We start from the raw sequence: 27,809 nt of genomic DNA on the forward strand, positions 1-27,809 counted from the left end.
GTCTTCTTGGTTACAGGTTAAGGAACAACTGCATTATTGGACATTGACTGAGTTGTTGTTCTGGACAGGGGCGCAACTACCCAGTGTTAGAGGGGTATGCAGCAACAATTTTGGCGCCCCGAAAATTATATATATATACACACACACACACACATACATGTATAGCACAGATCTTTAAAGATCTGGAGAGAGATGTGCCCCTACTTACAGCTTCCATGTCACCCAGCAGATGTAGTAACTATAGCCTGTAAAGTGAAAGTGAAAGTGACACGTGATGGCCAAGTATGGTAACCCATACTTGGAATTTGACCTCTGCATTTAACCCATCCAAGTAAGTGCACACACATCAGGAGCAGAGTAGTGAGTAGTGTACACACACACACTGCAAACGTGGATACACAGACCCGGAGCAGCGGGCAGCCTTGAGTGGCGCCCGGGGAGCGATTGGGGGTTAGGTGCCTTGCTCAAGGACACCTCAATCATATTCCTGCCGGTACTGGAATCGAACCAGCAACCTTTGGGTCACCAGTCCAACTCTGTTACCATTAGGCCATGACTGCCCCAAACAGGGACAGCACAGCTAACATGAACAACTAATGGTAAAACAAAATCTATTTGTTTTCATGATAAACCAGCCTTATGGCATAAGTAATTTTTTCCAGCTTCTAGTCATTTATTGTGCATGCTACCTTATATTTAACAGTTGTTATTTTACTTTAATAAAATTGAGATATGTCATGCATGGGATTGGTACCATAGGGTTTAACCGTAATCTAAATGTAGATATCAGCAATGTTATTTTGCATTAAGGTAGCAAACACTTGCCAGTTTGTTAACATTAATATTTGCAAGCCTCAAAGTTTGGTAGCAAATATATTCATGATTCCATGGTAAACCAGAGATATTGCATTAGTTGTTTTCCAGATTCTTGTCATTTATTGTACATGCTACCTTATATTTTTCAGTTTTCAGCTCAGCAACCTCGGTTTTGCATATTCTAGCTAGCTACAGTACATATTCTGGCTGCTACATTCCCAGTGTTAGCAATATTTGCAAGCCTCCTCCAAGCACAGACGTCACACTTTAAATCCTACCTGTTGCCTTTCACCATCCACTTATTTAGCTGCTGTCGCATCCCCTGACATGCCATCTCCTTTTCCCTGTTTATTTTTCTAGTTTTTGCCCCCGACAGCTTGCTTTATCCATCTCTTTTTCGAGTTTCAACGACAACTCACTGCTGTACTGCTCACTCAGCGCTCGCGATACCCTTCTTCTATGTCAAAATAAATTCTATGATGGAATCTTATGAGGGCGCCGGCGCCTACTCTAGCCTGTTAGTCCTCTAAAATTTATATAACTTTTTTATATTTAAATTATATAACTTTTATATAAATTTATAAACTTACATAAAAAGTTTTTTTTTAACCATCGCTTTGGCGCCCCCATGATGCGGCGCATACCCACTTTTTGCGCCACTGGTTCTGGACAGGCTGGCGCCCAACAACCCAAATCTGCGGCCTGGAAGGTCACGACGTGCCTAAATTCAGCTGCATAATAGATGGAGATATGCCTCTGTCTATATGTATATGTGTGGACTATGACTATGCTTATCTATTTCTTAGCCAATGAGAATCATTGAACCTGAAGCAATGACGTAGACCTTGGTGAAGGGTATCCCTGCTGTGATCTTTGTAACTGTAAGCGGGGCGGCCTATTGAGTCTCTCGAACACTGTGGGAGTCTTGAAGCTGACTTCTGCCTGATGAAACTGCAAACTATCTTCACAAAAAAAAAAAAATTCTTTAATTTATTGTAATTCTGACTCTTGTCTTAATGCATCAGGTTCTGGGTCTGACTGTAAATCCCCTTACAGTATTATCATTGTAGTCTACAGTGCTTAGTATAAGTGAACACACCCATGCTAAAGTTGACTAAAAAGAGGAATAAAAAAATCATCTTTTGGAAATTGATCTTAATGCCTTAATTTAAAAAATGAGGAAAAATCCAACCTTTAAGGACACCAATTTTCTTTGTGAATGAATAATGTATCGTAAATAAATAAATGTTCTTCCTTAAAGTAAAGGTTGCGTAAGTCAGGAACCCCTATGTTAAATTCCCATAGAGTCAGGCAGATTTTTATTTTTAAAGGCCAGTTATTTCATGGATCCAGGATAATATGCATCCTGATAAAGTTCTCTTGGTCTTTGGAATTAAAATATCCCACATCATCACATACTCTTCACCATACCTAGAGATTGGCATGGGGCACTTTCCATAAGATCATCTCTCAATGCAAATCAAACCAGCTATTAGCCTGAAATAACGCCAATCTCCTGGTTGGATTGTTCCTCATTTTTTTAATTAAGGCATTAAGATGAATTTCTAAAAGATGATTTTTTTATTTCTCTTTTTAGTCACTTATGCTAAGCACTGTATACACACACACACACACACACACACACACACACACACACACACACACACACACACACACACACACACACACACACACACACACACACACACACACACACACACACACAAACACACACACACACACACACACACACACACACACACACACACACACAATATATATCCTACAGGTTTTCTTTTCTTACTGGCTGAATGTTTTGTGCCCAAGATTGAATTACATTGTTTTAAAGATTTATGAATACATTTCTCTCTGGTTTTGTTTGGCAGGTGTAGTACATTTTTATGGTTATTAGAACATTACAATCTTTAAAAAAAGCTTTATAAAGCAGCATTTTCACAAAATTAAAAAATAAATAATTACAAAAGCACAGACTCAATTTGAACCGGTATGACAAATCTGAACCTTTTAATTGGCCAACAGTATATTAGCCTCTTTTGTGGATTTATCTATCTATCTATCTATCTATCTATCTATCTATCTATCTATCTATCTATCTATCTATCTATCTATCTATCTATCTATCTATTGTTTTTGCAGGTTTCGTCCGCCATAGTTACTCTCAAAGATATGTCTGATATTGTAATGATTTTGTTTGAATGATTGCTAATTAAAGTAGGCCTATATAACTCTTCTTCTTGTTCTTAATGACATGTCAAGTCTAGAGGTCCAGAGGTCAAAGTCCTTATAGGCTATAATGTAATGGGTTACATTAGGTAAATTCAAATTTCTGTAATGATAGCCAAACATTTTTTTCATAGATGCAATAAGATATAGGCCATATATCTACAATTAAAACATAAATGTTATATTATAAGCTGTGTATTTATAGATTAACGCTCGCGATTTCGAGGCTTTCGTGTGCATTCACACGTTTTTGACCAGCAGATGTCCTCAGCGTTCAGTGATTTGAATCATTTTTGTTCACTGAATCATTTTTACAATTGATTGGATTGATTCAAAGATTAAGATATGGTCGTTTCTCCATTCACTTACCTAGTGATTAAAATAAAGTCGGAGAATGGTGATCGTTAAGTTTTTTTTGTTTTGTTTTTTAAAATTTTAATCGTTTAATTGTTGTTTCGTATTTTAAATGTGATAGCCTAAATTATTAATAAATCTATGGTGTGGGCGAGAATGTGATTCACCAAATGTTTTAAGCAGACTGTTTGTGCCGTAAAGATAATTCAAATAACAATTCTATATTTTTTTTCACTGATCACTTTGATTTCAGTGACTGTAAAAGTTTACCTCAGGTAACTTTAAAGAGCCAAAAGCAACATCATGTTGTAATTGTTACTTTTCTCACCGATTTTAAAGGATGACCCAATCATAGCGATCTGCGTTTGTGATGATCTCGGTACTCCAGTTTTACTAGCACTGCAACTTTACTATTACTATATTTTTATTTACTATTATTATTAGAATAGCTACTATTGTAAACATTGTCTTACAAAATATTTGTATTACCAATAAATATTTAGTTTTAATGACGACACGATCTCAAATAAATATATGTCTCAACGGCTATCAAATATCTCAAGTATCAAAACAACGCATTTAATCGTTAACTGCTGTTTTAAACTGGTATCTGAAAACACAATATATTTCAATGTCCACTAGGAAAGAAAAAGATTAAAACATATATTTTATATTTATTAATATTATTGCTAGGGAAGTTCCATAAACTGGCTCCAATCCTATTAAATCGACTGATGTTTAAGGTAAGCCTTTACACTTTCTTTTAATATACTTATATATTTTTCCCTTTTATATCTTCACATTTTATTATTACCTAAAATAAACAGTTTGCTGTCGCTTGGGTTCTCGTTCTCGCGAGGTTTGGGGCGAAGTCCCGAGAGTTTCCCTTATGTCGTGACGTCAAGCGTGTCCGTCAGAGGAGAACCTGTAACAGAAAAAAGGGAAAGAAATCCAAGTCCGCACCAGAAATCTCACGCTTTGCCACACAGCGACTCCTCAAGGATCAGAGTTGGAGTTTGTGCACGATCTTCAGCGCAAGTGCATTTGACTGATGTCCTCTGATGCACGAGGACAGCTCTGTGAACGCGGAGCTCGCGCTTTTGTTTAGTTAGGTTTTTTTTGTTTATATCAACGCACTGAGATTAGGAGAGCAGCCGAAGTTTCCACTCCTCTACAGGAATGTCCCAGAAGGAGAGACCGAATTTCTATCGACAGGAGCTCAATAAGACCATATGGGAGGTGCCGGAGCGGTACCAGAGTTTATCGCCCGTGGGTTCTGGAGCTTATGGATCCGTATGGTAAATATCTATACTGGAGAATAATATCGTGCGTAAAGCTCTTGCATAACCAGATCTGGCCGCTCGGGCGTCTCTCGTTTGATCCACAGTGTGTTTTCTAGGTCTGTTTGTGGAGAGTCATGTTGCAGCACTGCAAGTTGAGCCAGAAAACACTCTTTGCAAACTGAGAACGTGAACGGGCTTGCACTCTAGTCTTAATACGAGTGCATTGTTTTTTTGTTTTGTTTTGTTTTTGCTTAGCTTTGCAGAAGTCACTGTCGAGTGGCAAATGGCGTATGTTCAGTGTATTTATACGGTATTGAACATAATGCCGTATACATACATATTATAATCTAAATAACAAATTATCTTTTACTATTGTGGTAAAAACGTAATTAAAACTCAGTTGTAAATGTTTTTGACCATTTGATGTAAAAAGTCTATTTTGCACAAAAATAATCTATACTAAATATAAATAATAAAGTTAAAATAGTTTATTATTGAGTAAAAAAGCAATAAAATAAAAGGTTAAAAGCACAATGAAAACTCAGTTGGTTATATAAGTTATCGCACATTTAATATAAAAAGTAAATCATACATTAAAATAATCTATAATAAAAGTATTATTATTTTAATAAATAACGTAAATTAAATCTAATATAATTAAATATATATATTAGGGATGCACAATATATCGTCCACCATATCGGTATCGGTCGATATATTTTCGTTTCTACTGTTATTGTTAAGAAAATTTGTCCGATATATTCGATAAATAATAGATTATTTCCTTCAGGTGCACACTGTTCAACGTGATGGTTTTAAATGACTTGAAATATGATTGGAATCACTTCAAAAAAAAAAAATACTGTTAAGGGCAACATGTGCAGCACAAGTCATATAAGGTACATAAAATGACAATGATTATAATTGTGTGCTTTGGGACATGGCTTTTAATGGTGAGACTTTTGTTTTTGTAATCAGGCTCTCAAAAATAATATAAAAATCTGGATTTAGATTTATTGGCCAATATATCGGTTATCGGCTTTCAAAGAATTAGCGTGTATCGGCCAAAATGTTCATATCGGTGCATCCCTAATATATATGTATATATATATATATACCTTTGTGAGAGAAATTTAGATGTAGCCAAAAAACGGTGCATGAGTGCATGTTTCAGTGAAGGAGTCTGAGCATGAGGACAGCATGATGTCACTCTCGGCTCTGACTCATAATTCCAGGATTAGGTGGTCTCCTCAACACTGATCTGGGTTAGTCATGCTTGTGAGGACTCCTGTTAGAAACCTGTGCTAAATATTACATCATTTACATGAGCGACTCTAGAGCGAGTCTAGATTAGTGGTTTTTCTTCCAGGGCCCAGATTTTACATTAGACATTAAGTGACTCAGAAATGGTATGAAACCTCTGCAGGAAATGCATTGAATGTGCTCGTATCGGCGTGTGTGTCGGGCTAATGAATAAGAGAAAACCGTTTGCCATGTGACTTTGGGAGGGTTTCGGGAAGGAAAAGCCAGCATTGCTCGAGCCACAGGTCTGGAGGACGGTCCATTCTGCTCTTTCTTTTTCGTGGACAGTCCCTAATAATGTGGGCGTATCCTGTCCTAGCGTGTCCTCTGTCAGGAATATAAATAGCGCTCCATTGTGTGTGTTCCCAGGACGTTTCAGTCTTGTAAATCAAGCAGTTCAGGTCTGTTCAACGTCAATCATTCCTGCTCCTGCTCGAAGCTGCAACACTCCTGCCACGTGTTTCTGGGCATACAGGAAGCTCTCTGTCTGTCAGGCTCAATATAAAGACACTTTATAACCCCGTCACGAGAACCGCTTAAAGTCAGCATGAGACATAGTCGTTTCTTCTCCATTGTGACGTGTAAGAGTGAAACTGCTTCTCGAACAAGAAAGATTTTAATTCGGGACTGTTGTTAAACACGATTCATTAAAAAACTGGGTGACACTTTACAATAAGGTTCATTAGTTAACATTAGTTAATGTATTAACCCCTTAACTGTCACCCCCCCTTTTGATTATTGACATTAAAATGTACTATACAAACTTAAATGGTTGTAATTCAAGAATGCTTTGGAATACAGACCTAAGTTTGGTCTTGTTTTAGAGAAAACAATAAGCAGATTATTACTGAAGTGAAAGCACTTCAATAAATTAAAGTATGAAAAAGTTATGGAAGTTATAATTTACAGTAAAACAAATATACTTTATTAATATATTTTTTTAATATAAAATAAATATTTTACAAAATATTTTTTACTATAAAATGAAAGCTATATATCTAACCAAGTTGTGTTCCAAATTTCAAGTTGATATCACAAAAATTGAAGTTCCCATGAGATTTTGTTTAGGCGTAGTACCAAATATAGCCACCGGGTACCATTGCATTCCATTGAATTTAATTGTATGCATTCTGCTGTAGAAAATTCATAAATTTCTATCCAAATATCACTTCTGTCACTAAATATGGAACCTTGAGACTCAGACCTTTCTGACAATATGTGTTTTCAATATTAGAAAAGGTTTTGATAATAAATTATGAAAGATGATGCCCAAAAGGGGAGGGGCCTAATAAAAAAATACCGTTTCTATGGTAACGCAACATCCAATTTCAAAACGGTTTTCACAGGATGAATTCTGAGTTCGTAAGCTTTCAAATGATACCTAATTTATGATAACTACTAAATATGTGATATAATAATAATAAAAAAATTATTTATATATAATATATATTATACTTTTTAGAGGACTTCTTACTTTACTTTTTAAAATATAATTTTATCTTTTTTTTATTGACAAATACTAGATTATGTTTTATTATGAACTTTTAGCATTAAAAAACAAAGTTTCAATTATTAAAAGTGTGTGTCGACTTTTTGTGACAAAGGTCAGAAACTCCTGTAATGACGTCAATTTTTTGAGGCGCACTCTTGTCATAAATTCATATATTTCTGTTCAAACATAATTTGTAAGAAAAAAACAGCGCTAAAATATCTATTTAGGAGTCTTAGACCTTTCCAACGATATATAGTTTGTCATAATTAGATTAGGATTTAATAGTAATATAGCGAAGTAAAGTTAGATATCCCGTATACAGGATCGTGACAGTTAAGGGGCTAACAATGAGCAATACATTTGTTACTGTATTATTAGTTCATCTTTGTTAATGTTAGTTATTAAAAATATAGCTATTCATTATTTGTTCATGTTAGTTCACAGTGCATTAACTAATGTTAACAAATACAACCTTTGATTTGAATAGTGTATTAGTAAATGTTGAAATTAACTAAGATTAATGTTGTAGTAGTATTGTTCATTCTTAGTTCATGTTAACTAAGGTAGTTAACTAATGAACCTTATTGTAAAGTGTTACTAAAAATGTATATCTTAATATCGTTCTGATATCTTCAACAGAAGCATATTACCTATACCATGGATTGACAACCTTGTAGTTTACAGTAGGTGTATTTTGCAACGCAGAAGTGAGCTATTTTCTGTGAATGTGTGAGATTTCCGATTCATAGGTAAGCCTATTAACATATAGAGAATATGAATGTGTATTTTTCCTTCCGGATCCCAACTGTTGCTCACTGTACTAAATATCATGCCACCTGCCCATCAAATTTGAGAACGGGATATACAGGTTACTGATGTAATGTTGTTCAGTGGACATTTCTGCCTTTTTTTGTTTTTACTGTAAAAGGTGTGTTTTGTTGGAGCACCAGTGGAATTTCTAATCTGTGATTTCATGCAAGTCCAGACTGTGAACGTTTGCAAGCGTCCCACATGGTTGAGGTCACACAAGTCTTGTTGTATGAAAGAATCTGGAATATCTGAAAGAATCTGGAATAGCAAGACATTTAACCCCTAGTTGCTCCAGAGAAGTGCGACCTCTGAAATATAGCAATTGTAAGTCGCTTTGGATAAAAGCGTCAGCTAAATGAATATCTGGATTCTGACGGCAGAACTCTGGAAGATTGGGAGTTTCTCTTGGAGTGGCTGAATCAAAAATTGAGTGAAGAACAGTGTTGTTTATCATCCCAGTGCATCTGTGGAGAACATGAAGTACGACAGCTGAGCAAAAGCACATTAGCACATTGTCAGTGTGTTTGTTCTTCAGTCGTTCACAGTGTGTGATCTGGTGCAGGGCAGAAGGACAGGAGTGCAGCGGTTGAGGCACTGCGCTCTTCATTGGAAACTCCTTTGCTGTACTTCCATCCTGTTTTTCTGGGGTTTGTTTTTCTTGCCCTGGCACTATTTCTTCATGATCTAAACAAGGTCGAACTGAAGACACAACCGTCTCCCTTGCGACTGTGTTAAAGGCACATTAGGGGTTTAATATGTAAAATAGTTTTTCTTAATTCATGAAAATAACAAAAATAGAGTTTACAGAGTCAGACTCCCATTGAAATGCTTTTTAAATGTTTTTTCTTCTTTTTTTTGGAATGGATGAGTCAAAGTTATTATTTGGTGGTATTCAAAATGAACATTGATATGGCCACATATATAGTGTAAAGTTTCAGGATATAAACTTCATTCCATAAAATAAGTATAATAAGGGTTTTTTGGTGATTGATTTTTTGAATCAATATATGAAACTGAGTTAGATTTAAAGTCGGAATGAAACCGAAATTGCTATAATCTTTTCTTCTTTATTGTGACTATGGGGTGTGCGATTATATATCGTCTAAGTAATATTGTAATTGTTGTTTAAACAATGTGTAATTATATTGAGTGTGTCCCTCACTTCACTAAAACACACCTAGAGAGCGCACGCATGCACTACGTGATGTTCTAAATACATTTTAACACCCCCCCCCCCCCAATATTCAAGATAACGGGGCAAAAATACCCCTGTATGTCTCTTATATTTATATCATTTAATATAGTTAATCAATATCCCATGAAGAGTGCCGTTCTTTTTCCAAATATCAGCATGATTAATGTGATTTTGATTTTATGCAAGAGTTTAATAAACAAGAAGTTCATTTTAAAGGAGACCTATTATACCTATTATAACTCAAAATACCACACAGATCATTTATTATACCATGTTGTGAATGATTTTTGAGTGTAAGGAAAAACGTACTTTTTACGTGCATGTATCTTTAAATGCAAATGAGCTGCTGTTTTCCAGAAGAGGGCGGAGCCTGTACAACTCCTGCCTCAGACACTTTGCCAAAAACTAAAACAATAAAAGCCATACCAGTCTGAACTGCTGATATATGGTTTTCTGAGACGCATGCGCACAGAAAGCTGAATGTCAGACGGCGCGTCCCGTGAGTATTGAAAAACGTTCACATGAACTCGGTTCATGTCTGTGAACTAGGGCTGCACGATATTGGGAAAAAATGACATTGCGATATTTTATTTTTCTGCGATATGAAAACAATTTCACCAGATGACGTGAATAGCTCTATTTGGAAAGAATGAATCATTCTAGAATGACTGGGGTGATTTTGTCATGGAGTAAATCTGCATAGAAAGTAATAAACAAATTACGAGCATAGATAAATACAGTAGAACAAAGATTTTTTCAGGTAAATCTAACTGTATTCAGGTACAGAGTCAGACATTGAATAATCAAATGTAAAATAACACTGCATCGTTTTCACTGTATAAATGAAATATAATTAATTGTATTTATTAATTATCTTTGTTAAAACAGCAAAATTCATTTTCTCTTTCTCTTTCGTTGTTTGTTTAACATTGGTGACAAACAGCTGTGATTATATTATGGTGTATATTAAGACGGATCCAATATAATGAATGATAAGCATCCATTTTCTTTCTCAATTGTTTACAACACCTCACCGACTGTGTTTATGAGGATATTCACCGTCTCGGTGAATATTTTGACTTAATTTTGAGTTGCCGTGTCCGTTCAGGCTCAGAAATAACAGAAAGAGCGCTGAGCTTTGTGTCTGCCCGGCTCTGTGCGCGCACACAGAAAACAGCGCGCAAGTTCCAGTCTTCTCGCACTTTATGTTTAAACTGACAGGACTTAAAAACACATGCAAATGATAAACTTTCACAGTTAAACTTTGCAAGTAATCCGCAAATCACATGTGTTACGGGACGGAGAGCCGCTGGCCCGTACGGATCACGAATCACGGATCAACTACGATCCCTATACTTGACATCGCACACCCTGAGATGAGACCATCGTGGATGCGCACATGGCGATATCAATGCTAGAACGGTACATCGTGCAGCCCTACTGTGAACATAAGCATTATCGATAAAAGCCAAGAAAACCTCTGATTATCGATGAACGTTTACAGGCTGCTCATGGTTTTTGAGTTAATACAGAGGAAAACCTGCGGCTCTAAATGCTAATCTGTGTCCAGTACGAGCTACACCAGCGTGTCCTGGTTCGATAGAGAAATGGGACTTTTCCTGTGCTCTGGTGGTTTCCCATGTTTCACAATCAGCACTGAGTCATTGGCTCGACTCTCTCTCTTCTAGATCTTTCTTTTGGATTAGACCCAGCATGCATGTAGAACAGCAGTCCTGTACCGGTGTGCGGTCTTCTGTTTCAGCAGATATCACTGGCTAACTGCACCTAATGTTCAGTCTGTAGCCGTCTGTTCACAATGCGTGTGTAAGTAAGTAGATATCTCCCATAAACACCACACCCATTAGCGTCTGCAGTGGAGAGACTTGAGCTATGCCGGCCAGATCCCTCGTCCTGCTAGTTTGAGTCACGCACTGGTCGTTATGTAAGAGAAGAGAAACATCAGCACAACACTTAAGTATAAAGCTGTACGGATTTTGACCTCACTGTTGGCATTGTGTGTCTGTCAAAACTATAGCATGTCTGAGCGTGATTTATCTTAGTAAGTCAATACTTTTCAATACTTGTGAAAAGTATATACGTCACAAAGATGTGCATGTGTTTCGTGTGGCCACACATTTTTCCAAGGGTGTGATCTGATGGTACAATGTGTCCATGCATAAAAAATATATTTTTAAAATTGTTATACTAGTTTACAATATGTTTCAATGTATTTTTTGATCAAATAACTGCAGCCTTAGTGAAAAAACATAAAAAAACATTTTTTTATATATATATACATATTTATAGCCTGTATATATATTTGTGTATTAGTGTTATTTAGTTTTTGTAATATTTTAAATTCAGCTTTTATTTTTATATATTTTTTAGTTTTCTTGATAATTATGTGCTTTTGTCATTTTATTAGTATTAATAAGGTTTAGTTTATTTTTATTTCAGTTTTAATTTTTTCCCCCCAGTCAATAATTTCAGTGCTCCAACTTAAACATATTTCCCTTTATTGCCATTTCATTTTTTCATTTTTTCAACTAATATTTTATTTCAATTAACCGGAGTGTTTTCAATAGTTTTCGTTTTTAGTTAACCATAATAAACCTTGTGTGTATATGGATACAAACGTTTTACCCACAGTTTTGTACTAGAATGATTTCTGAAGGATCATGTGACACTGAAGACTGGAGTAATCATGCTGAAAATTCAGCTTTGCATCACAGAAATAAATGGTTTAATTTTTAATTTTAGAGTGCATGTTTGTTGTACTGTAAATGGCTATTCTTTCCATTATGGTGTGTTGCGGGTTTGTATGTGACCGTGTGTTATTATTGGTCTGGGCGGGCAGACGCTTTGGCGAGGTGTGTTCTTTGGAGAATGATAATAGTGTAAGAGACTCAGGCTCCTTCCATCTGTGAAACTGGCCGACTTGCACTTCCTGGAAAGCCTGCGGGCTCTCCTGACCGCAGAAGCCGGAGCCGCCATGGTCACTGCTCTTCCATTGTTCCAACGCTTGTGTGGAAAACGGCACTGGGGCCGGAGGATGTTTGGTATGATGACCGTTTTCTTAGCCATGCTTTGTGAATTGAGCAGATGTTTTGTAATGTAGATGATTAGTTGAAATTGTAAATAAGAATTACATATGCATGAATATTCTTATATTAATCAAAAAAATATATAGATAGATATTTAACAAAATATGCATAACCATTACCAGATTATGCTTATATTATGATTTGTAGAAATCTAACAATTACAGTTGGCATATGGCCTGTATTAATCAGTTTTTTAGATAGTGGTTCCCCAGTATAGGTTTCTTGATGACGAATGACAATAATCTTCGAGAGCCGGATGGAAAAGGGTGAGATAAACTGGGGGACTCTAGTAATGAAGATTTAATTATCCTTTCAGATTTATTTAAAAATAAAATCTTCTATAAACTATAATGACATTAAACATGGGGGTGGGTGATATGACCAAAATCTTATATCACAATATGAGTAGTTTTATTACATAACGATATATATCGCAGTAGGCAATTTTGCTTTAAATACGTTTTTTATATCAAAATGTTTGATACCATTGAAAGTAAGTAAAAAAAAAACAACCTGAACTGAAGACAAGTGATTAAAAAAGAACAAAGAAAATATTTACAAGCAATAGAACAAAGACATGCCTAAGAAACATTACATAAATTGTATAAGTAATTTAATACAAAAAAGCACTGTGTAAATTAACTGTAAGACTGAATACACTGATCTAATATACTGATACATATGTACTTCCTCTCTCAACTGTTTACATTCACTTAAACGGGTCCTCTTTTGTCATATTACAGGTCATTGTACTATAAAAGTATCTTGTAGGTTTTAGAGCGAGTGGTGTAGTCTACGTGATACGCAGGTATACGCCGTACACCCACTAGGTAATGTCAAAGATCTCCGTATACCCACTTTACAAAGCGTGAGGAGGATTCGTAAACGTAACAACATCTTTTTGTGAAAGAACTTTCATTCATTAATCTCCCCGCCGTGACGTCTGTATTTGCGCAGCGACACAGATCGAATCGTGGAATCCAGCAACAAATGTAACTTAGCCTACTATAAAGCGGAACATCACGCAATTTGGCCATTTTTGAATGAATAAATCAAAAGTAATGATACAATGAATCAAATCTCGATATGTACTAAGTGTCCATGAATATTAAAGCTCAAAAAGACTGCTATTGAAATAAACTCTGAATGTTCTGCGTGTTTCTGTGAATGAGCGCTCAATGTGTGCTCTACTACACACTGACGCGCGCGCGACACTCGTGGTGTTTTCAGCGTCTATGAGGAGGACATGCACACATTTGAACTTCATTGCAGAGCTTTTATGAGAGTCACTTCACAAGAATTTTTCCATTTCATTTGATAAAACTATCGTCATTCATTCGTATCATTGGGTTGGGGGTGGAGGGGGATGGAGAGCGGGCGAGGGGGTACGGGGGGCTTGGGCTGGTATATCACAGTATACTCACTACAAAAAACTAGACTACACCACTGTTTAGAGCTCAAAGCTTTCTCACTAGTCCAAAAACAGCTTTTATTTAAACCAAGCTCAGAAAAAGACTTGTTTCAGATTTTGTCACGTTATTACGCCATAGTGTGACGCAAGGCCGTCTCCGCAGAAGATCAACGCCTACTTCTTCATCATTGCCTCTTAAGGTTTAGGTGGCTAGCGGGATATCCCACCACTGGTTGCCTGGTAACGTTTATGAATGACATTCACGGATGATATCATTTATCTTAAATATGTCCCTGTACGTGCCGTGGGCAGAGGCAAATCATATAAAACTGTGAAATTGCTCAAAGCAAGGATCAGTGTTTCCACCATCGTTTCCCACCACTGCAGTATCTGAGAGGAGAAGATGCTGATGTTTAAGGCTTTCCAAACAAAGCACATTCTGCGCTATTAAATCTAGATGGTTGTAAAAAGTGGCGTTTTTGGAGGAGGGAGGTATATGATAATCTGATTTGCATATGATAATTCTTGTTCTTACTCTTGCTGTATGAAACACGCCACTTTTATTATGGTAAAGGAGCATTTTATCCTCTCCAAACCAGTTATTCCAGCTTTTTAGGGATGTTCTTGTTTCTTTCCTACTATATCTCTGCTTGTGAAACTAGGAGTTTCCTGTAATCTTGTGGCCGGCGATGTTGATCGAATCTTTTTTTCCACAGCTCCGCGTTGGACGCTAAGACAGGCCTGAGGGTCGCAGTCAAGAAGCTGTCCCGGCCCTTCCAGTCCATCATCCACGCCAAGCGCACATACAGAGAACTGCGGCTGCTGAAACACATGAAGCACGAGAATGTAAGAAAGATGTTTTAACTGCTCTTGTTTTTCCACCTTCATATACAGTTCGAATCCTCTTTTGACAGGATTGTGCTGACTGTATTTCTCACAGAACTTTACTCTCATGATCTGTGATTTCCTCTCCTTCCACTTTAATATCTATTAAGCAACCTCACATCCTTTGCCAGCACAGATCCCAGTGGGGGATTCTTCTGTGCCTTATGAAACTCTATTGATTATTGTCTGCGAGCTAATGAGGGCGTGGGGAGAGATTATGCACGATTACTGCATAGTGTGCTGCGTTCACTGCAAGATCATAAATGCATAATGTGAAATATTTGCTTTTTAAAACCGTTTTGTGACAGATCTCTGTAATGCCTAGGTCAAAAGTGCTGTTTTTCAGCACTTGTTTTTTTTTTGCCTTCTGGCCAGAGTCCACGAATCTGTGCTGCCTCTGTTTGAGCGTGGGTGAAACTCTATGCTGGATCACAGCCACCTACTCGCTCTCTATTCCTCTCTCTCTCTCCCTCAACTTTCCTTCATGCACGCACTTTCGGGTCTGTCTCTCTGTCTCACAGATGTTAATGTTTAATAACCCTCAAATCCCTGAACACATCGGCTCTTCAAACATCAATCACCCTTTTTCATATGGAAACCAGTGGCAACAACTGGCACATGAGCTGCGAGTTTTTGTTCTTGCTCTATTTTCTTTGTGTGCAGCGAAATATGATCTGTAAATCTATTTATTGACACTATCTTTCGCAATATAGGCTAAGTACCATAAAATACTGTACTGGAGCGAACCATCTGCCCACTTATTACACACTATCAACATATTCACATTAAATCTGATAATTATAATAATAATAATAATAATTATTATTATTATTATTATTATTAGTGTTAGTATTATTATTATTATTATTACATTGAGACATGGCTAAATCTACTGTACAACAGTAGCCTATAAATTTCTGTCAATTTCTTCAAGTTAAACCAAACCTTTATTTTTACGGTTTGCCGTGAAGACCTTTTGAGTTTCTGTGGGTTTATGATATGATAGTTTTTTTCTCTCTCAAATGAAACGGTAAAATGCTCATGAAGTGAATCAGACCCAGAGTGGCTCTGGAGGTGAAGTTAGTTCATGCATTCATGTCCTCATATAGTGAGGTGGAAGAGGCTGATAACACCGCGAACGTCACGCGTGCTTCAGTGTGTCTTTGTGTGTGTGTGTGTGTGTCTGTGTGTGTGTGTGTCTGTGTGTGTGTGTCTGTGTGTGTCTGTGTGTGTCTGTGTGTGTCTGTGTGTGTCTGTGTGTGTCTGTGTGTGTCTGTGTGTGTGTGTCTGTGTGTGTCTGTGTGTGTCTGTGTGTGTGTGTCTGTGTGTGTCTGTGTGTGTCTGTGTGTGTCTGTGTGTGTGTGTGTGTGTGTCTGTGTGTGTGTCTGTGTGTGTGTGTGTCTGTGTGTGTGTGTCAGTGTCTGTGTGTGTGGTAATTGAAAATTGAAATTCACACAGAGATGCGCAGAACACCCAGGATTCATATTTAAATAGTATTTTTTGTGGTCAGTTAGTCTGGAGCCCTGCGCTTAGATAAACACGGAAACGACTGAAAGCAGCCGTCTGTCTGCGGGTACCGAATATATCCGGCACTCTGTACTTATGGCGTTATTTTTTAGTCAAAAGTTATGAGCGTGTAAGACATGCTCACGAGCACATTATGTTATTTCACACGCGCAAAAATGAACCTTCAGCTGGCATGATAAAAGTACTCGCGCACAAATTCAACAACCGAGAGGTGTACAGGTAGCTGCGAGCGAGCGCCTGGCATACTCTCATAGGTTAACTCTGCTTGTACAGTGGAATTCTGCTCGCGCAGTGGATTTCTGCTCGCTCAGCTGATTTCTGCTCCCTAGAGTCTACATGACTTTTGACAATTTGGGGGCGGAAACCAAGGAGGGCACTGACCCTCTTATGATTGGTCACTTTAATCGTAATCACAACCACAGGGACATCTTTGTACTTTGATTGACAGCTCTCATTACAGGAAGCACGGAGTCAAAGTATCTGACGGAGTTTTTTTTATTTTTATTGAAATATCAAGATTTACAGACAAACATGGCTGCATAACTTCCTTTTCTTTAGAATTGGATACAAGGACAATATAGTCAGAGGGAGCAGCTCTTAATACAACAAGAATATAAATGTAGTCTTAGTATAAAAATAAAGATATTTGTAAGCAAAATAAACATTTTAATAAATAAACGGTAAGGAATTATAATATAACATGACATAAGGGGAGAATTCAGTCTTTGTTCATCCATTTATCTTAGTTGGGAAGTGTTTTAGGGTATCATATATTTTTTGTGCTTTAGGACCTTTCAAAGTTTTTAAGGATTTTATGAACAGTTTAAATTCATTTAAAAAAAACAAACAAACAAAAAAAAAACTCCGTGAGATCCTTTGACTCTGACTTACTGTAATGAGAGCTGTCAATCAAAGTACAAAGATGTCCCTGTGGTTGTGATTACGATGAAAGTGACCAATCATAAGAGGGTCAGTGCCCTCCTTGGTTTCCGCCCCCAAATTGTCAAAAGTCATGTAGACTCTAGGGAGCAGAAATCAGCTGAGCGAGCAGAAATCCACTGTACAAGCAGAGTTAACCTATGAGAGTATGCCAGGCGCTCGCTCGCAGCTACCTGTACACCTCTCGGTTGTTGAATTTGTGCGCGAGTACTTTTATCATGCCAGCTGAAGGTTCATTTTTGCGCGTGTGAAATAATATAATGTGCCCGTGAGCATGTCTTACACGCTCATAACTTTTGACTAAAAAATAACGCCATATGTACTACCTACTACGTATTTTTGATCAAATAAATGCAGCCTTGGTGAGCAGAAGAGATGTTTCAAAAAACGTTATACCTACCTCAAACTTTTTAACAATATATATGTAATTAATAGTCATCATTTTGCCTGAAACACTGACAGCCAACGATAGCCAAGAAGTGCATCAACAGTGTAACCAGTATAAAATGTGCCTTCTCTTCCTCCTCCTCCTCCTCCGAGAGAGAGAGAGAGAGAGAGAGAGAGAGAGAGATAAAGGTGATGCCCACACAAAATATAAATGAGTCTAACAGAGGATGTTCACAAGTGGAAGCAACACCTCTCACTCTGTGTGCTGTTTCCTCTGAGGGGAACCGCAATGGGCCGCATGCTTACCAACAGCAGAAAACAACTTCAGTCATGACAGATGATGAAGTGCAGCTTATTTTCTTGTTTAATGTGTTTACAGTGCAATTTGTTCAGTATGTGTACTCAGTTGAAGTGTACACTCATGGAATGGAGCAAAAACACTTCTTTAAATGATTTGACCTTAATCTTCTAATGTTGCTGTGATTCAGACTGATTGCCTCTTGTCTTTGTTGCAGGTAATTGGTCTTCTAGATGTTTTCTCGCCCGCTACCAGTCTAGAGGAATTCAATGACGTGTGAGTATTTGGTTCATTTCTAGACGGTTAATGAGTTAATGTGAACCTTTTTCGTCCTATCGGGCACATTTCCGGCCACCTTGCACATGCCATCACACCACTTCTGAAACATGCAAAACATGTTTTATGTTCATGAAACATGTTCATAGCAGGCTCTTAACGATATAGTTGTCAACTTAATCTACTTCATCCCTGCATCCAGAACGCTCAGTTTATCGACTCTTTGCTTGTTCCATGTTGTTGTGAAACGTTGATAGGGCATGTTCTGCGTGGCATTATGGGTTGCAGGTCTGTGGATTCTGAGAAAAAGAATAACAAGAATATGAAGTGGCACACCTCAGTAATTATTCAGGCGTAGTTTTGTGTGCGGTCTCATCTAATTATTGGATGTGTAGGTGTCTCCTTCACAACCCTGCATTGCTCAATAAAAGCTTAATTAGATGTAGCCCTGATGATGCGGTGTGTGTCGAAGGGCCTGTTTAATCTGGAAGCGTTCAAGCACCTTGTGTCCAGTTGTCAAAGTGATAATCGGAAAGCAGCAGCGTTTACTTCCCGTCGAGTTCTGCTCCGGGAGAGGGAGAGAACATCGTGGCTGTGCACGTGTTGGGAATATCCGCAGTTACCATGGCAACGGGCTTCATTTGCTCAGCATAATTTCCTCGTGGCACACAGGCAATAACCTGGAAACTGTTATTGCCTCATATAGCTGCCTCTCAACATAATCATAACACAAACAATGGAATAATCGCTCATCCAGGGAATTAAAGATAAAAATTGATTGCCTTGGCATATGAGATGTCGTAATTATGAAATTTTGGCCAATTAATTGTCATACTAATAATTATTGTGTGTCACTTGCTTTGTAAGCTTAATGCACAAAGTATTTTGGAAATATGTATAATCTTGGTGTAGAATATAATTATCATTAGTTATTAATAAAAAAAGATTATGAATAATTATTATTATTGTAAATATTATAGTACATTTTTAAAATGGTTTTCATTTGATTGACTTTAGTTCATTTGTCACTCATGCTGATATTTTCTGGAGCTAAACCACTCACTTCTGCATTTCTATATTATTGTTAAATTCCATTATTGTGAAATATGTGACTGAAATTTGAAGTTCACATTAATATTAATTGCAAAGTTGCACACTTGTATTTGCCCAATTATTGTTATAAACCTCATAATAAGAGGTTATTAATAAGATACTGATAAGAAGATTAACCAACAATTAATCACCCGCCTGCCGCAAGCCAGTGATTATAGTTTATAAAGTTTTAAATATGGATATTTTTCTTACATAAACCCATCGCAGAAGCTTTATTAACCCTCTGGAGTCGTATGGGTTACTTTTATGATGGATGAATGCGCTTTTTGGAGCTTCAAAAACTCAATGCCATTACAAAGCTGGGAAGAGCCAGGATATTATTTAATATAACTCCGATTGTGTTCGACTGAAAGAAGAAAGTTGTATACACTTAGAATGGCTTGAGGGTGAGTGAATTATGGTATAATTTTCATTTTTGGGTAAACCGTTCCTTTAAGGCTGCTCTGTGCTTGCACAAAATTGTGTAAAGACATAATGCAGCATAAAAGCCAGATTGAAAGACTGCCAGTTTTATAATCTGTGTAAATGCATGTGTGCCACCTCTGAGCAGCATTAAACACTGTGTAAATGCATGTGTGCCACCTCTGAGCAGCATTAAACACTGTGTAAATGCATGTGTGCCACCTCTGAGCAGCGTTAAACACTGTGTAAATGTATGTGTGCCACCTCTGAGCAGCATTAAACACTGTGTAAATGCATGTGTGCCACCTCTGAGCAACATTAAACACTGTGTAAATGCATGTGTGCCACCTCTGAGCAGCATTAAACACTGTCTAAATGCATGTGTGCCACCTCTGAGCAGCATTAAACACTGTGTAAATGCAAGTGTGCCACCTCTGAGCAGCATTAAACACTGTCTAAATGCATGTGTGCCACCTCTGAGCAGCATTAAACACTGTCTAAATGCATGTGTCCCACCTCTGAGCAGCATTAAACACTGTGTAAATGCAAGTGTGCCACCTCTGAGCAGCATTAAACACTGTGTAAATGCAAGTGTGCCACCTCTGAGCAGCATTAAACACTGTGTAAATGCATGTGTGCCACCTCTGAGCAGCATTAAACACTGTCTAAATGCATGTGTCCCACCTCTGAGCAGCATTAAACACTGTCTAAATGCATGTGTCCCACCTCTGAGCAGCATTAAACACTGTGTAAATGCAAGTGTGCCACCTCTGAGCAGCATTAAACACTGTGTAAATGCAAGTGTGCCACCTCTGAGCAGCATTAAACACTGTGTAAATGCATGTGTGCCACCTCTGAGCAGCATTAAACACTGTCTAAATGCATGTGTCCCACCTCTGAGCAGCATTAAACACTGTGTAAATGCATGTGTGCCACCTCTGAGCAGCATTAAACACTGTCTAAATGCATGTGTGCCACCTCTGAGCAGCATTAAACACTGTGTAAATGCATGTGTGCCACCTCTGAGCAGCATTAAACACTGTCTAAATGCATGTGTGCCACCTCTGAGCAGCATTAAACACTGTCTAAATGCATGTGTGCCACCTCTGAGCAGCATTAAACACTGTGTAAATGCAAGTGTGCCACCTCTGAGCAGCATTAAACACTGTCTAAATGCATGTGTGCCACCTCTGAGCAGCATTAAACACTGTCTAAATGCATGTGTCCCACCTCTGAGCAGCATTAAACACTGTGTAAATGCAAGTGTGCCACCTCTGAGCAGCATTAAACACTGTCTAAATGCATGTGTCCCACCTCTGAGCAACATTAAACACTGTGTAAATGCATGTGTGCCACCTCTGAGCAGCATTAAACACTGTCTAAATGCATGTGTCCCACCTCTGAGCAGCATTAAACACTGTGTAAATGCATGTGTGCCACCTCTGAGCAGCATTAAACACTGTCTAAATGCATGTGTCCCACATCTGAGCAGCATTAAACACTGTGTAAATGCATGTGTGCCACCTCTGAGCAGCATTAAACACTGTTTAAATGCATGTGTGCCACCTCTGAGCAGCATTAAACACTGTGTAAATGCATGTGTGCCACCTCTGAGCAGCATTAAACACTGTCTAAATGCATGTGTGCCACCTCTGAGCAGCATTAAACACTGTGTAAATGCAAGTGTGCCACCTCTGAGCAGCATTAAACACTGTGTAAATGCATGTTTGCCACCTCTGAGCAGCATTAAACACTGTGTAAATGCATGTGTGCCACATCTGAGCAGCATTAAACACTGTGTAAATGCATGTGTGCCACCTCTGAGCAGCATTAAACACTGTGTAAATGCATGTGTGCCACCTCTGAGCAGCATTAAACACTGTGTAAATGCATGTTTGCCACCTCTGAGCAGCATTAAACACTGTGTAAATGCATGTGTGCCACATCTGAGCAGCATTAAACACTGTGTAAATGCATGTGTGCCACCTCTGAGCAGCATTAAACACTGTGTAAATGCAAGTGTGCCACCTCTGAGCAGCATTAAACACTGTGTAAATGCATGTTTGCCACCTCTGAGCAGCATTAAACACTGTGTAAATGCATGTGTGCCACCTCTGAGTAGCATTAAACACTGTGTAAATGCATGTGTGCCACCTCTGAGCAGCATTAAACACTGTGTAAATGCATGTGTGCCACCTCTGAGCAGCATTAAACACTGTGTAAATGCATGTGTGCCACCTCTGAGCAGCGTTAAACACTGTGTAAATGCATGTGTGCCACCTCTGAGCAGCATTAAACACTGTGTAAATGCATGTGTGCCACCTCTGAGCAGCGTTAAACACTGTGTAAATGCATGTGTGCCACCTCTGAGCAGCATGAAACACTGTGTAAATGCATGTGTGCCACCTCTGAGCAGCATGAAACACTGTGTAAATGCCACTTCAGAAGCACTTCTGTGTTTCAACGGTTTACAAAAGCAAAGTGAAATCTTGAAACCTGGTTACCCTTGATTACTAACCACACAGTCAGGGACGAACAGTGTGAAACCTGGAACAAGATGACCCTGGATGCGTGACACCCGTGACTTGGCTTGTATAGAAAACATTGCATGTCCAATGTAAAATCTGGGTCATTGATGCAAAGCCACTAGAACATAATGCATCGAAGCTAATCGTCATAAAGGTCCCATTTTGATCTCAGGGGTTCTTTAAAAGGTCATTCCAGACCTTTGTGGAGACATGAATATGTATTGAAAGTGGGTCATATATGTAGTAGAATAGTATCATAAATTTCTAATTTGTGACCTGCTTGGCCAATAAAAGGCAGAAAATGACTTTTTAGTGCTTGTGGATTGTAGACAACAATCCCCATAGTGCATTGCAATGCTCAGCTCCGCAGACCACTCCCACTACAGTAGCTAGCTTAACTGCAAGATATTTGTGCAATGAACCTGCCACGTTAGCGTGTTAACAAAATGAAAATAAACTTACTCTACAGAAAGACGACTATTTGACCCTGTAGGCTTTGGCTGACGTTGCCAGTTGACCTTAGGTATTCTAAAGTAGGTCTCCAGGACGCCGCTATCCATATTGGGTGCGAAACTCGGGTGAGCAACAACACACACGTCCATGTCATCCTCCGATTCCGTAGCACCGCTGGAACTCTCTGCAGCAGACACACTCTTGTTCTGTGTCCATTGGCACACACAATGAGATCCGATCCACCAAAACGGATATAATAAACAGATGTCTGCAGATCGTCTGCATCGGCTTCAGTCGCCTCCGGTTCCTCCATAGCCCTCAGCTGCTCGTCGCTATACTGTGGCTCATAAAGGTAGCCAAGAACATCCGATTCTACCATAACTTCGTCAAAATCCAGATCCTCCATAATGCATCCGCCTGTGTATTCAGTACCTTCGTCCATATTTTCAAAAAGTTTCTCCCGGTGAAATCAAACGCACTGGCACTGATCTGATAGGTCTGTTAGCGCATTAGGCCCAGCCCCCTATGGGCGGGTTTGAAAGGGTGGGAACTAGTGCTTGTAGTCTTCACAGAAATCCCCCCCTTTTACACTTCCTCCTACAATGACGTAAAATTACGATTTTTGCGTCATTGTAGGAGGAAGTGAAAAAGGTAAATAGAGGATTTCTCTCGTCTCAGGGGAAAATGAAAGAGTGTTGCACGACCATTCAATAGTATGACTGGATTTCTAACAATGGAAATCTTAATGCAAATGGGTGGAGTGACCCTTTAAGGACTGTTCCTGTCCAACTGTTGAGCTCAGTCTCAGTATAGTTGATTTCGGTCTGGTACGAGCCGTCTGAGGTCACGACTGCAGGAGAAGAGGAAGAAGCGCACCGTGAGTTTCCCTGGAACAAGAGCACCAGTGTGAGTTGTGTTTGGTTGTGAAGAGAGCCTACACTGGAGGAAGGGTCTCGTGCTCTTATTCTGCATCGAGCGCTTGCACAAGCACTGCAAGATGCATGGAAACAAGAGCTAAGAATACTATAATACTCCTATAAATACCTCGTCCCCGAAAATCTCTTGGAGAATGAGTGTGAGAGCAGAGCTCGGGGGCAAGAGGGAGGAGAACATTTGGCAAGAGATATTTCTGAACCGTATATGTATCCATATACTTGAGTATCTGCTATGCAAACGACTCTGCAGAAGTGCTCACCATTAATGGAAGACATTTTCACTAGTCAGGTTGTGCTTACGAGAGTGCTCATGCTTAAGGTTAATAATAGGGCTCATGGCCGGGTCAAATGAGTGGCTCTTGGATTCCTTCCACAGTTCAGCAGGGCTTTCAGCGGGCAAGCGTGTGCTCGGCTGCGCACCGGACACGTTTCACAAGCGGATTGGTTGTACTGTATGTGTTCTAGGTTAAAGTGATAGTTCACCCAACAATTCTGTCATTAATTACTCATCCTCGTGTCGTTCCAAACCCGTAAGACCTTCGTTCATCTTCGTAACACAAGTGAAGATCTGTTTTGATGAAATCCGAGAGCTTTCTGTCCCTCCATAGACTGCAACGCAACTACCACTATTAACGCAGTAAGACAGCGTTAAAATAGTCCATGCGACTACAGTAGTTTAACCTTAATGTTAGGGTTTGAAATTAATACCCGCCAAATGCGGGTAAAAATTGTCTGTGACGGGTAACGCTGTCAAATCACTAGCCAATTTGGCATGTTACTTATTATGTTTACTCACTTCGGAAGTTCGTGTAAACCAAATCTGCGCAAATTTAGCGCAAACACTCAACTCGTGAGTCAAGCAATAGCAAATATTAAAAAGCATTTGGTTAACAGAAAAGACATTATTTTCCAACATCCTGCAAAATCCAATTATTTCTTCTATTATTTTGATGTTTTATTATTATTATATGTATTCCAAGCTTTGGCAATATTGTATTATTTACAGTCATGCCAATAAAGCAATTTTGAATTGAATATAACATATATACATATATATATATACATATATACATACACACACACATATATATATATATATATAAGAAAAAAGGAGATAAAAAACAAGTGGTAACTAAAATTGAGTAGCCAAATTGGGCGGTTAGTGAAAAAGTTAATTTCAAACCCTGGTTATGAAGCAATGAGTTTTTTTGTGAGCAAAAAAAAAAAAAAGTAACTATTCCTACTTTTCCATGTCAGTCTCTGTTTTTTTTGTTTTGTAAACGCTCACGTGAGCAGTGTGGGCCAATAATGAGGCGGCGTTCTGCTGTAGAACCTGGAAGCACTGTATTTACATTGTAAACAGCGTTGATATATGATGCATGATTATCAAAGTAAAATTGATCATGATATGGCTCACTGCAATTATCAACTGAAGTAGTCAAAAACAGTAGGAATGTGGCCTATGAAATCTCAACTCAATTGTAAACTATTTCCACTGAATAGTTACTGAAAGAGGTTTGAGTTTATTCTTGAAACAAGCACACCCAAGTATGTACACTCACATTTCGCTCTCAAAGTCCTCAGAGTAAAAATAATATTTCTGCTTTTTGATGTATTCAGATGCACTACTGCCCAAAAATCACCCCATGTCATCTTGTGAAAATTCCTCTTTTCATTTTGCAATTTGTATCACAGAAAAACTATTATTGAGCAGCCCTTATTCACACTCCTCTATAGTCTTCACTCTTCAGTGTCATGATCTGTGATGTAGCTGTGTCATGATGATGACTTTGTTTAACAGGTATCTGGTGACTCACCTGATGGGAGCAGACCTCAACAATATTGTCAAGTGCCAGAAGCTGACAGACGATCACGTCCAGTTCCTCATTTATCAGATCCTACGAGGATTGAAGGTTTGGCCCTGCCCGCTGTTTTCACTGTCACTTTGCTGTAATTGCTCAATGTAATGGGAGCTTAAAGGAATATTCTGGGTTACTGACCACATCTGTGGCAAACCGTTGAGTAGGCTGTACGGTTTATACTGGGGTATATATATCCATGGCATAATTTAAAAATAAAAATAAATCTATAATGTGGCAGACAGACACTTAAAGTGTAGACAGCTGTATTGACTATAATGGGACTGATGTTTTGATTTGTTGTTTACAGTTACCAAACATTGCAACTTCACATATAATATTCTTATATATTCAGTATTCACACATACTATACACAGTTCACATTTGTCTATATATCCAGTCTTATAATCTATTACTGTTCTAAATCTTGCTTTTAACTTTTTTATTTTTACTTTGATTAGTGTTAAATAGTTTGAAACTTTTTTGTACTGATGCAAGACTTAATTGTTAAGAATGCAAAAGTTTAATTTTTTTTTAATGAATCACATATAGGTGCTAAATTAAATAAGTTTAAATAAAAGGCGCTAGATTATTCAAAAGTAGACATTATTATTACTTGATTACATTTAGGGGGTTAGTTTTCAGCAAAAGTACCTGTACTGTATATATCACTCATATTGTAATATTAGATTTTGCTCATCATATGATTTTGACTAATCCCTCAGTTTATCTAAAAGAACATAAAAAGTGTTTACTGTAATGCACTTGCAAAAGCTGAAAGCTGGTCAGTTTCACTTGTACAAACTGAGATATATGTCAGTTATTTTCTTTGGTCAATCAACAGAAAGTACTAACACCACAAATAGAGTTCATCAATATTAAAGCTAGCAGGAAATGGATTTCACCCTATCTATTTTTTAAATGCAGCTTATTGATCTTGTCGTGAAAAATTCATCTATGTATGCGTTTCTTTTTTGATTTCTTTTGACCTTGTTTCTTAGTCAAAATATCACAACTTAATCTTTTATTGAAACGACTTCCCTCTGGTGACGTTTGCTGGACTTCTCCTTTCTTACCATCGACTGCGAACTCGCATCCAGACCCGCGTCCATCCCATACTTTTTTCCTTCACTCTTTCAATAATCCCTTTCACTCAGATGCATGTCAGAACACGGAAGAAAATATCCGTCTCTACTTCCGGTACATCGCGGCTATAAGTTTTCCATTAACTCTACTGTTGAATATCCAATGGGACAATTACTATAATTTATTCTCTCTAAAGTTGTTTTAAAAGATAACTGTGTAAGGTTTATAATACTTATGTAGTATGATGGACTGTTCTTGTATCATGTCAGACGTTTAACAGTGGCTTCTGATTGATCTCTGTATTTGGTTAAAGTGAGTTCATCTGTCTTTTCTCCACACAGTACATTCACTCAGCAGACATCATCCACAGAGTGAGTAGACCACACTTTCTGTCCATAACTACATTTAATTATTCATGGGTCTGTGTGTATGTATATATAACATGATATATATACAAGTTTGTGAAAGAAATGAACTTTTATACAGTAAAGACATTCATAATGCTACAAATTAATGCTGTTCTTTCTATTAACTTTTTATTCATCATAGATCCTGAAATTTTCCACAAAAATATTAAGCTGCATAACTTTTTTCAACATTGATGATAATAATAGTAAATATTTCTTGAGCAGCCAATCATCATATTAGAATGATTTCTGAAGGATCATGTGACACTTAAGACTGGAGTAATGATGCTGGAAATTCAGCTTTGATCAGAGAAATAAATGGCATTTTAAAATATATTCAGTTAGAAAACTGTTTTTGTTTTCAAATTGTAATAATATTTCACAATATTACTGTTTTTTTGATCAAATAAATGCAGCCTTGGTGAGCAGAAGAGATTGTAAACTTAAAGTATTACTTACTGGCCCTAAACCTTCAAACGGGAATGCCTGTGTGTGTATATATATTGTGCATATATTAGCTCTGTCAAGCGATTACATTTTTAAATTTAATTACACATGGAGATTAATTAATCGCAAATCAAATTTGGCTGAGAAAAATTACCCACAAAAAGATCATTTAAAGTCATTATTGTGTTAAATGAGAAAAGCATCAAATAGACATTACAAAAATTAGCTTTATAAAGTATATTTTATTTGATTCAAC

General features: G+C 37.8%; 1 protein-coding gene across 2 annotated transcripts in view; it reads left to right on the forward strand.

Annotated features, from left to right (window-relative positions):
• Nucleotides 1-4,282: 4,282 nt before the first annotated feature.
• The window catches only part of mapk14b (mitogen-activated protein kinase 14b), a 38,520-nt gene continuing 14,993 nt past the window's right edge, over nt 4,283-27,809 (forward strand). For both annotated transcript variants that reach the window (XM_077204390.1, XM_077204391.1), the window contains exons 1-5: nt 4,283-4,712; nt 14,728-14,857; nt 18,265-18,323; nt 25,556-25,667; nt 27,041-27,070. In XM_077204390.1, the coding sequence (XP_077060505.1) occupies nt 4,594-4,712; nt 14,728-14,857; nt 18,265-18,323; nt 25,556-25,667; nt 27,041-27,070 (450 nt within the window). In that variant the 5' untranslated portion in view covers nt 4,283-4,593. The remainder of the gene's footprint in view (nt 4,713-14,727; nt 14,858-18,264; nt 18,324-25,555; nt 25,668-27,040; nt 27,071-27,809) is intronic.

Source organism: Siphateles boraxobius, unplaced genomic scaffold (assembly GCF_051911475.1).
Source record: "Siphateles boraxobius isolate OS27281-9 unplaced genomic scaffold, OSU_SipBor_1 5, whole genome shotgun sequence".
Classification (NCBI taxonomy): domain Eukaryota; kingdom Metazoa; phylum Chordata; class Actinopteri; order Cypriniformes; family Leuciscidae; genus Siphateles; species Siphateles boraxobius.